General features: G+C 35.4%; 1 protein-coding gene across 1 annotated transcript in view; it reads left to right on the top strand.

Moving 5' to 3' along the window:
• COG5 (component of oligomeric golgi complex 5) overlaps positions 1-12,141 on the top strand; it is a 270,198-nt gene that overhangs the window by 168,961 nt on the left and 89,096 nt on the right. Inside the window, exon 11 of the mRNA XM_052638342.1 lies at positions 8,861-8,942. Coding sequence (XP_052494302.1) covers positions 8,861-8,942 — 82 coding nt within the window. The remainder of the gene's footprint in view (positions 1-8,860; positions 8,943-12,141) is intronic.

Raw genomic sequence — 12,141 nt, 5'->3', positions numbered from 1 at the left:
AGAACCTTCAAGAGCCTGAAAGAAATGGAATGTGGTTGAATCTTTGACTCAGTGGGGTGTAACAAAAGAAATAGACTGGGACAATTGAGAGGTTGTTGCTGACGCATGAAAAGATGCCCAGATTCTTGGCCTCTGGAAGAGAAGAATTCAATCCGGGGCCAGAGACAAGGCTTGATCGCTCAGAGCTTTTGTGCAATAGAGTTTTATTAAAGTATAAAAGGGATAGAGACAGCTTCTGACATCGACATCAGAAGGGGGCAGAAAGATTACCTTACTAGTGTTAGCAGTGGAGTTATATACTCTCCAATTAGTTATTACAGTGAGTCAAAACAATGTTCAGAGGTTGCAAAGAGACACACTCCCACAATCCACATTTGAAGATAACAGGATTAGCCAGAAGGCCCTCAGGAAGGAGAAACTGTCCTCAAGCAGGATACACTGCTGTATAATCCTTGGTTGTGTAATCATCAGTTCCAGGCTTAAAGATAAAAACGTTTTATGTGACTAAGACCAAGAAAAGTAGAGAGAAAGAAAAGTTTGTCCTTTCCTCCTCTTTGAGAATTCCAGACCCCTCTCCCCTTGGGGACCCCTGGACTTCTTATCAATCATACCATATAAGGTTTTATAAGTTAAGTTAAAGGGGACTAATACTTTGATAGGGGCTTCTCAGGTGGCACTAGTGGTAAAGAATCCACCTGCCAATGCAGGAGACATGAGACACGTGAGTTTGATCCCTGGGTCAGGAAGATCCCCTGGAGGAGGGCATGGCAACCCACTCCAGTGTTCTTAGCTAGAGAATCCCATGGATAGAGGATTCTGGCAGGCTGCAGCCCATGGGGTGCACAGAATCAGACATGACTGAACCGACTTAGCACACACAATACTTTCAACCAAACAGACTTTAGATCAAATCCCAGCTCTCCCACTTTCTGTGTAATTCTAAGCAAGTCACGTTTTCTCTCTGACGTTTGTTTTTACTCTGAAAAGTGAAGTGAAGTCGCTTAGTCGTGTCTGACTCTTTGCGACCCCATGGACTGTAGCCTACCAGGCTTCTCTGTCCATGGGATTTTCCAGGCAATAGTCCTGGAGTGGATTGCCATTTCCTTCTCCAGGGGATCTTCCCAACCCAGGGATCGAACCCAGGTCTCCTGCATTGTAGACAGACGCTTTACCGTCTGAGCCACCAGGGAAGTCCTTTTACCCTGAAAAGGGACATAAAAATGTCATCCGCTCATCTCAAAATAAATATTTATTATGTGCCTTTATGTCTAGGTCACAGACTCAATGTTGTAATTAGAGTGGTAAAAAAGACAAAATGAGGCCTCTACTGTTGTGGACCTTATACTCTAGTGGTTGTTGTAAGATTTAAGTGAGATAACATTCAGCAATGCCTGTTACATAATGGATATTCAGAAAACATTAATTTCTTAGCCAAGGTTCACATACATTCTAGAGCATGGACACTCTGAGTTCTCTGAATAAGTTAAAAGTACATACTTTTTGGCTTTGAAGTTTTAAGTGACTTGTCACTAAAAAGGAAGAAGTAGCCAGATTATCTGGGACCCTATGTTTTCTTTTAAAATGGTGTGTCTATGTCTTATAATTTTCTTGTTTACTTTGGCAATTATAAAAAAGCCTTGAAGATTTCCTGTTATTTCTAGGAATCTATTTCAGTAATTCTGTAGACTTACAGAGATGATTTGCCTTAAAGGAATTTATGGTTAGTTGTAGGAATAGATAATGACACATCCAAAATGAATAAATGAAAAGCCTCTAGAGAAGATAAAAGCAAACAAAAACAATCCACAGAACAAACACAGAAAACAAAGGAAACACAATGAGATGATAAAAGCTGAAACAACCTATTAGTTACACATATTTGGTTTGTAGTTTCCTTATTAAAAGACAAAACAATGTTTAAAAATAAAATAGATTTATAAGAGTCACATCAAAAAACAAGAAAGAATAAAATAAATGGATTGATAAACATTTCTAAATGAAAGCAATAGTGACAGTATTAATTTCAGATTAAAAAAAGACAAATAATGGTATGTAGAATAAAGAGGGTCACACAAACCTTGTATTACTAGTCTCTTCTAGAAATGATGCTGGAAAATTGGATGTTCCTGTGCAAAATAAAGAAATTAGACCCTTACCTTAAACTGTATTAAAACATCAATTCAAACTGAGTTAAAACCCTACTGTATTAAAAAATGAATTCAAAATAAATTAAAACCCTAAATGTAAGAACTAAAATTTTAAAACTCATAGTAGAAAACAGGGGGAAATCTTCATAACATTGCACTTGGCAGTGATTTCATGGATATAACACCAAAATCACAGGCTAGAAAAGCAAAAATAGGAGTACGTCAAACTTTGAAACTTCTTTGTGACAAAAGAAACAATAGAATGAAAAGGCAACCCACAGAATGAGAGAAAATATTTGCAAGCTATATATTTGATAAGGGGTTGATGTTCATAATATATAAAGAACTCCTACAACTCAACAACAGTAACAAGAAACCAAGTAACTCAACTAAAAAAATGTGTGAAGGACTTGAATAGACATACAAATAGACATTTCTTCAAAGAAGACATGCAAATGACCAACAAGCAATTAAAAGATCATCAGTACCACTAATCATCAGGAAGTACAAATCAAAATCATAATGAGATAGCACATGCACTGATTAGCATAACTTTTCAAAACAGAATACAAGTGTTGGTGAGGATGTGGAGAAATCAGTACCCTTGTACATTGTTATTAGGAATATAAAATGGTGCAGCTGCTAAGAAAAACAGTATAGAGTTTTCTCAAAAAAAGTAAAAATAGAATTAATATATAATCCAGCAATCTCTTTTCTGGAGATAGAAATCCAAAAGAGTTGTAAACAGGATCTTAAAGACAGATTTGCCCTGCCGTGTTTATTGCAGCATTATTCATAATAGCCAAGAGATAGAAGCAATCGAACTGTCTGACCTAAAGAGACAAAAGACCCATATATAGAAAACTAAAAAACACTGATGAAAGAAATCAAAGATGACACAAATAGATGGAGAAATATACCATGTTCATGGATCAGAAGAATCAATATAGTGAAAATGAGTATACTACCCAAAGCAATGTATAGATTCAGTGCAATCCCTATCAAGCTACCAACGGTATTTTTCACAGAACTAGAACAAATAATTTAACTAGAACAAATAATTTCACAGTTTGTATGGAAATACAAAAAATCTCAAATAGCCAAAGCAATCTTGAAAAAGAAGAATGGACCTGGAGGAATCAACCTGCCTGACTTCAGGGTATACTACAAAGCAACAGTCATAAGGTACTGGCACAAAGACAAAAATATAGATCAATGGAACAAAACAGCCCAGAGATAAATCCATGCACCTATGGACACCTTATCTTTGACAAAGTAAGCAAGAATATACAATGGAGAAAAGACAATCTCTTTAACAAGTTATGCTGGGAAAACTAGTCAACCACTTGTAAAAGATGAAACTAGAACATTTTCTAAAACCATACACAAAAATAAACTCAAAATGGATTAAAGATCTAAACATAAGACCAGAAACGATAAAACTCCTAGAGGAAAACATAGGAAAAACACTCTTTGACGTAAATCATAGCAGGATCCTCTATGACCCACCTCCCAGACTAGTGGAAATAAAAGCAAAAATAAGCAAATGGGACCTAATTAAACTTAAAAGCTTTTGCACAACAAAGGAAACTATAAGCAAGGTGAAAAGACAGCCTTCAGAATGGGAGAAAATAGCAAAAGAAGCAACTGACAAAGAATTAATCTCCAAAATATACAAGCAGCTCCTGCAGCTCAATTCCAGAAAAATAAACCACCCAATCAAAAAATGGGCCGAAGAACTAAATAGACATTTCTCCAAAGAAGACATACAGATGGCTAGCAAACACATGAAAAGATGCTCAACATCACTCATTATCAGAGAAATTCAAATCAAAACTACAATGAGGTACCATTTCACACCAATCAGAATGACTGCTATCCAAAAGTCTACAAGCAATAAATGCTGGAGAGGGTGTGGAGAAAAGGGAACCCTCTTACACTGTTGGTGGGAATGCAAACTAGTACAGCCACTATGGAGAACATTGTGGAGATTCCTTAAAAAACTGGAAATAGAACTGCCATATGAAATCAAGAAAATTAAAGATACCAAGAGAACATTTCATGCAAAGATGGGCTCAATAAAGGACATAAATGGTAGGGACCTGACAGAAGCAGAAGATATTAAGAAGAGGGGCCAAGCATACACCGAAGAGCTGTACAAAAAAGAGCTTCATGACGCAGATAATCACAATGGCGTGATCACTCACCTAGAGCCAGACATCCTGGAATGTGAAGTCAAGTGGGCCTTAGGAAGCATCACTACGAACAAAGCTAGTGGAGGTGATAGAATTCCAGTAGAGCTACTTCAAATTCTGAAAGATGATGCTGTGAAAGTGCTGCACTCAATATGCCAGCAAATTTGCAAAACTCAGCAGTGGCCACAGGACTGGAAAAGGTCAGTTTTCATTCCAATCCCAAAGACAGGCAGTGCCAAAGAATGCTCAAACTACCGCACAATTGCACTCATCTCACACACTAGTAAAGTAATGCTCAAAATTCTCCAAGCCAGGCTTCAGCAATACGTGAACTATGAACTTCCAGATGTTCAAGCTGGTTTTAGAAAAGGCAGAGGAACCAGAGATCAAATTGCCAACATCCGCTGGATCATGGAAAAGGCAAGAGAGTTCCAGAAAAACATCTATTTCTGCTTTATTGACTATGCCAAAGCCTTTGACTGTGTGGATCACAATAAACTGGAAAATTCTGAAAGAGATGGGAATACCAGACCACCTGACCTGCCTCTTGAGAAATCTGTATGCAGGTCAGGAAGCAACAGGTAGAACTGGACATGGAACAACAGACTGGTTCCAAGTAGGAAAAAGAGTATGTCAAGGCTGTATATTGTCACCCTGCTTATTTAACTTATATGCACAGTACATCATGAGAAACGAAGCACAAGCTGGAATCAAGATTGCTGGGAGAAATATCAATAACCTCAGATATGCAGATGACACCACCCTTATGGCAGAAAGTGAAGAAGAACTAAAGAACCTCTTGATGAAATTGAAGGAGGAGAGTGAAAAAGTTGGCTTAAATCTCAGTATTCAGAAAACTAAGATCATGTCATCTGGTCCTATCACTTCATTGCAAATAGATGGGGAAACAGTGGCTAACTTTATTTTCTTGGGCTCCAAAATCACTGCAGATGGTGTGATTGCAGCCATGAAATTAAAAGATGCTTACTCCTTGGAAGGAAAGTTATGACCAAGCTAGACAGCATATACAAAAGCAGAGACATTACTTTGCCAACAAAGGTCCGTCTAGTCAAGGCTTTGATTTTTCCAGTGATTATGTGTGGATGTGAGAGTTGGACTGTGAATAAAGCTGAGCACCGAAGAATTGATTCCTTTGAACTGTGGTGTTGGAGAAGACTCTTGAGAGTCCCTTGGACTGCAAAGAGATCCAACCAGTCCATCCTAAAGGATATCAATCCTGGGTATTCATTGGAAGGACTGATGCTAAAGCTAAAACTCCAATACTTTGGCCACCTCATGTGAAGAGTTGACTCATTGGAAAAGACCCTGATGCTGGGAGAGATCGGGGGCAGGAGGAGAAGGGGATGACAGAGGATGAGATGGCTGGATGGCATCACCGACTCGAAGGACATGAGTTTGAGTGAACTCCGGGAGTTGGTGATGGACAGGGAGGCCTGGCGTGCTATGATTCATGGGGTGGCAAAAAGTCAGACACGACTGAGGGACTGAGCTGAACTCAACTGAGCACATATGTATGGAATTTAGAAAGAATGTAACAATGACCCTATATACAAGACAGCAAAAGAGACACAGATGTATAGACCAGTCTTTGGACTCTGTGGGAGAAGGCAAGGGTGGGATGATTTGAAAAAATAGCATTGAAACATGTATATTATCATATGTGAAATAGATCACCAGCTCAGGTTTGATGCATGAGACAGGGTGCTCAGGGCTGATGCACTGGGATGACCCTAATGGATGGGATGGTGAGAGAGGTGGGAGGGGGGTTCAGGATGGGGAACATATGTACACCCGTGGCTGATTCATGTGAATGCATGGCAAAAACCACTATAATATTGTAAAGTAATTAGCCTCTAATTAAATAAATTTTTAAAAATGTCACTTAAAAAAAAAGAAAATATTTTACAGGCACAGAAATACATGTGTACATAGATGCAATGGAATATTATTTAGTCTTTAACAAGATGCTAAAGATGGTTGAATCTTGACATCATGCTAAATGAAACAGTCTGATCACAAAAACACATATGTTTTTTATAGGTAAGTTCTTGGAAAGTAGATAGTTTGCAAGGGCTGGGGGAGAAAGAAAATGGGAGTAGTTCATTAGTTATAGAGTTTCAGTTTTGCAAGATGGAAAAATTGCAGGGATCTGTTGCACAAGGTACATGGAATTAACACTACTGTCATCTTCAAAGTGGCTAAGATTTTGTGTTTTTTAACCACGATTTTAAAAGGACAGGAATCATTTTATGCATCTTTTTCTATGAATTTAAAAAAAAATGAGAACTGGGTATTAAGTATTTTGTTAATTTAAATGAACTGTATTAATTGCCTTTTGTTCACTCAGCTACATGATTCTGTAGATTTCCTTATTGGAAACGTTGGGCTATTGCATTAATACATTTCCTAATATTTAATGATACTTACATTGCTGACATAAATCCAACTTGTTTAGATAGATAAGTAAAATACCAAAGTGAATTTACTGTTATACCTGAAAATTTTGTATTTGTATGCTTAAGCAAGATTGACCCATTTTCTTACTTAAGTGTGTGTGTAGAAGCATATATATATGCATGTGTAGATATGTATATATACTCGTCAAATGTTCTGCATCTTAGCTTTCAGATTTTTACCATTATGATGTTACCTGTGGACTTGTCATATATGGCCTTTATTATGTTGTGATAATTTCCTAGCTTGTTGAGTGGTTTTATCAGGAAAGTGTGTTGAACTTTGTCTAATGCTATTTTGTCTGTCAGTTGAGATGATCATATGGTTTTGTCCTTCATTTTGTTAATGTGATATAATGATTCTTTAATATGATGAAAAGTTTTATTTAACTAAAATTTAAGCAGTTACAATGTTGCATTAGTTACAGTACAGCAAAGTGATTCAGTTCTAGTTTTACATATAGTAGATATATATACTTCTCCAGATTCTTTTCCATTAGAAGTTATTACAAGATATTGAATATAATTCCTTGTGGTATCATTGGTCCTTGTTGGAAAAGCATCCACTTTAAGCTATATGATATACAATGCATCTGCTTACCAATGCAGGAGACATAGGAGATGCAGGTTTGATCTTTGAGTTGGAAAGATCCCCTGGAGGAGGAAATGGCAACCCATTCCAGTTTTCTTACCTGGAACAAGAAGAGCCTGGCAGACTGCAGTCCATAGCATTGCAGAGTCGGACACCACTGAGCAACTGAGCATGCATATATACGATACACATATTGCATAAAATCTTGGTGATCTAAATCTACTTTCTGATCCCTGAGTAAGAAACTAGCAATTATTTGATTTGCCTCTTTTTGTGATACACAATACCCATTTGAAATCAAAACAAAAGACTTACTAAAGAAACAAATAACGAGGAAAATAGATATGTATGTAGATATAGGAGTGAGAAATCAGTATTTTTCATAGTTCATTTTCTTTATAATCTTGAAAAGTAGAATTTCATTTTTGCAAGTGCAAAACTAAAACAGAATTAATGAGTTTCTTAATTATTCTTTTTTATGAGAGTAGTCATATTTGAGCATTATGCATATTTATGTGATTAAAGTGAACCATGTGAAATTGGCATTCTTGTACTTCAAAAATAGAATATCAACAATTTGATATTATATACCACGCATATAGAAGAAGTACCTTAAAGGACTTGGTAAAATTTCTAGAAGTTCATTTTGTTTTAACAGTATTAAAATACTTTTTTATTTTAACAAATGATACTTAAACTAATGTTTATCCTTTCTTGTAGTAATTACTTTCTAAAATATGTATTAATAGTTGGATGATAGTGTCCTGCTAAGCTGAGTAATAATTTGTACTCAGTTGTATCCTACTCTTTGTTACCCCATGGACTGTAACCTGCCAGGCTCCTGTCCATGAAATTTTCCCAGCAAGAATACTGGAGTGGGTTGCCATTTCTTATTCCACATAGTAATTTCTGTGACTTAAAAAAGAAAACAAAAAATTATATCTATTCTTCAGGCGGTTCTCTTTTGTAGTTGGTGAATTATATTCTGCTGGTCAATGTTAATTTAAGTATGCTTGTTCTTCATTTTCTTATGGTCACACAAATTGCCTTTTGTATATAAAATGAGGATGATAATTGTTACAGTAATAACTAACATTCACTGAGAGTTTATTATATGTAATAAGGACTGTCCCAAGAGTTCACTTTTATAAACTTTAAAAATCCTCTTAATAATTCTGCAGTGTAGGTACTGTTACCATAGTCATACAGTGATTTAGCAATTTGCTCAAGCTCACACAGCTAGTAAGTAGCAGAGAAGGATGGTGACTGATTATCTGAACATGAGACGTGATTTGAATCATCTATATATTTCTACTTAGTTACTTAATAATTTCATTGTTTGATAGTTATCTTAGGAATTTCGATTTAATACATTTTTAATACATTGTCAATGCTATATCTTATCCATTATCATTAAAAAAAATAATACACCCCCCTTTTTTTGGGCCACAGGATGGACAGGCTGAAATTTTATATACATTTTGGAATTCAGTTACTCAAGCACTTTCTTCTCAATTTCAGACAGCAACAAATTGTAAGTATAGTGTTTATTTTGCAAAATGATTCCAAAGTTTTTCAGTTACTTCAAGAAGTTTTGATCTATTGGTTTATTGAACATATCTTTCAGAAACTCCTGGGTAATTGTCATTTCTGATGTTACTTGTATATTCAGTTATATAAGCAATAAGTTCTTTTCTTCGCTTTTAAAATACTTAGGATATGAAATGAAATTCTTCAAAAGAATAAGTTAATTCTCCATAATTCAATCAGGGGAACTCTGAATTTTTTCTGTGTAAAAGGATGTTTGATGTTGAAGAATTTTATTAATGCTTGTAGAGTATTTTAATTAGAGTATTTTAGTTCCTAACTAAGAGATATTAAGACACAGAGACATTATAGCTTTTTCCTTTTTGTAAATATGATGATTTGATGAATGAACAGATGAAATGCCCGCATCATGAATTAAAAGTTGCTTAACCAAATATCATCCAAAAATTTTCTCTGTTTGTTTTTGTCATGAAATAACAGCACAGGGTAGTTCTAAATAGTGAAATATAAACTAGCTAATATCATGGAAGTGTTTTTGTTTAATCACTGAATGTAAGAGCATTAAATGTATGGAGGCTTTTTAAAAGAATTTTGAGAGTTTGTATGTAGTTAAATTTTTATTCAAAAACATTTACTGAAAGTACTAGTATATGTAAGCATTATTTAGTCCCTGGCAGTCCTGGGTGAATAAACCACAGTACCTGCTTCCCTGCTTCTATTTGTAAAGAACTATGCAGCAAGGTAGTGACCACAGAGGTCTTCATTCCTGTGTGGCCAGACAGAACTTATGCAGAGGATTTATTTAGGACTGATTCTCTCTATTTTCTTCGACAAATCACTCTACTCCGAGAATACTGTGCTTTTCTGTGCTTTACATATCTGTCTGGTCATCTTTTTTAATATGTAAAAATATGTGTGACCCCATAGACGGCAGCCCACCAGGCTCCCCTGTCCCTGGGATTCTCCAGGCAAGAACACTAGAGTGGGTTGCCATTTCCTTATCCAGTGCATGAAAGTGAAAAGTGAAAGGGAAGTTGCTCAGTCGTGTCCGACTCTTCGCGACCCCATGAACTGCAGCCTACCAGGCTCCTCTGTACATGGGATTTTCCAGGCAAGAGTACTGGAGTGGGGTGCCATCACCTTCTCCGTAGCTTTTCATAGATTGTTATAAAACTGGAATCATGCAGTATGAGAACTTTTATAGCAATGTGTAGTTATTTTAAGAATTATTCATGTTGTTGCACGTTCCAATAGTCTTATTTTTATTTCTGACTAAACTTTGATTGTATAGATATATGCTATTTGTCTATTCCTCAGTTGGAGGATAACTGGGTTATTAAAGTTTGAGGTTATTATGAGTAAAGCTGCTGTAATCATTTACATAGAAATCTTTTGTAGACATATGTCTTCATTTTCTTGGGTAAATACTTGAGTGGAATTTCCTGATCATTTGATATGTATATGTTACCTTTAAATAACTGCTGAATTGTTTCCTAAGATGAATGTATGATTTTTCATCCACATCAACAATGTATGATAATTCCTCTACCTTTTTATCAACCCATGATATTGTTATTTTACTTTTAGCCATTCTTGTGTTTAGTAGATCTTCATTGTGGTTTTAACTTCCACTGGCCTAAAGACTAGTGATAACCATATTTTCACATTTATTTTCCATCTGTATGTCTTTATTAATCAAGTATTTGTAAAAAGCATTGACTTTTAAGCTTTATTTAACTTTTTAGCTTATTGCTTGTCCTCTTCTTCACGCTTCCCTGGTGGCACAGTGGTAAAGAATCTGCCTGCAATTTAGGAGACCCAGGTTTGATGCCTGGATTGGAAAGATCCCTTGGAGGAGGAAATGGCAACCCACTCCAGTATTCTTGCTTGGAGAATTCCATGGACAGAGTAACCTGGCAGCCTACAGTCCATGGGGTCACAATGAGTTGGACATGACTGTGACTAACACTTTCACTTTCACTGTCTTCTAATTAAGTCTTAAGATAATTTTATATATCTGGATTCAAAGTCCTTTCTCAGATGTTTATTTTGCAGATACATCTGTCTGTGTTTGCCTTTTCATTTTCTTAACGATATTTTCCAAATGACAAGTTTTATTTTTGAACCAGTATAACTTATAAATTTTTCTTTTATAACTTTTGGAGGATTGTTTGACCTAAGAAATCTTTGTCTAACCTAAGGCTGTAAGCATTTCCTCCTATATTTTATTGTAGAAGTTTTACTGGATTCATTTGGAGTTAATTTTTGTGTATGGTATGAGATATGGTTAAGGTTTATTTCTTTGCATGTGGATCTGAGATGTTATGCTTTGCCTGTTGACTGTCCTGGCACTTTAGTTGAACATCATGTGGTTATATATGTGTAAGACTGTTTTTGGCTCTGCTTTGTTTCAATTTTTTTTAATGCACATCCATGTTTGTATAAATAACGTATGAGTTTCAGTCACTAAAGTAGAAATTATCTTTATTTATTTACTTAGTAATTTTAGTTATTCTAGCTTCTTACTCCATGCATGAAACTAATAGTTTTTCATGAAACCAATTATCATCATGAAATTTTCTTTAATACTTTCACACTGTAAGCCAATTATGTTTAAAGAAGTACATTTATTAATACTTACATACCAGTATAGAAATGCAAAGATGTAAATTTACCTACAAAATATTAATAATTACAAAATTCGTTAAAATCTTGGTTTTTCAGAATAAAAGAAGCTAATGTAAAAGCTCATTTATGGCTATTATAATATTTCTGTTTTCAAGCATTCACTGAAAATGTATCTTATCACTTTAAAGCCTTTACAGAAACCTTGGAGTTGTTGTAGACCGTATTTTACTTTCTTTGTGTAATGAGTAAATTTAAATTTCATTTGTAATATTTTTTCTCTCAATATGGAAGGAGTGTACCAAAGAAATAGCCTTAGCATTATTGAAAAATTTCAAACCTTTAATCATTACATCTTCCAGTATTGTTTATGATTGGTTTACTTATCACATTTTAGTGGAAACTGTATAAGGTAAGCTTCATCTCAAAAATCACACAAATACTAAGAGAGTGTAACTGATGCTGAAAACTCAGCCTCTGTACACTCGTACTGAATCAAATCTCAGAGACAGAATATTGGGTGAAGTAGAAAAGAATACCATTATTATTTTGTCAGACAC

The sequence above is a fragment of the Budorcas taxicolor genome, chromosome 4 (genome assembly GCF_023091745.1).
Source record: "Budorcas taxicolor isolate Tak-1 chromosome 4, Takin1.1, whole genome shotgun sequence".
NCBI classification, from domain to species: domain Eukaryota; kingdom Metazoa; phylum Chordata; class Mammalia; order Artiodactyla; family Bovidae; genus Budorcas; species Budorcas taxicolor.
This window is presented reverse-complemented; position numbering and strand designations above follow the sequence as displayed.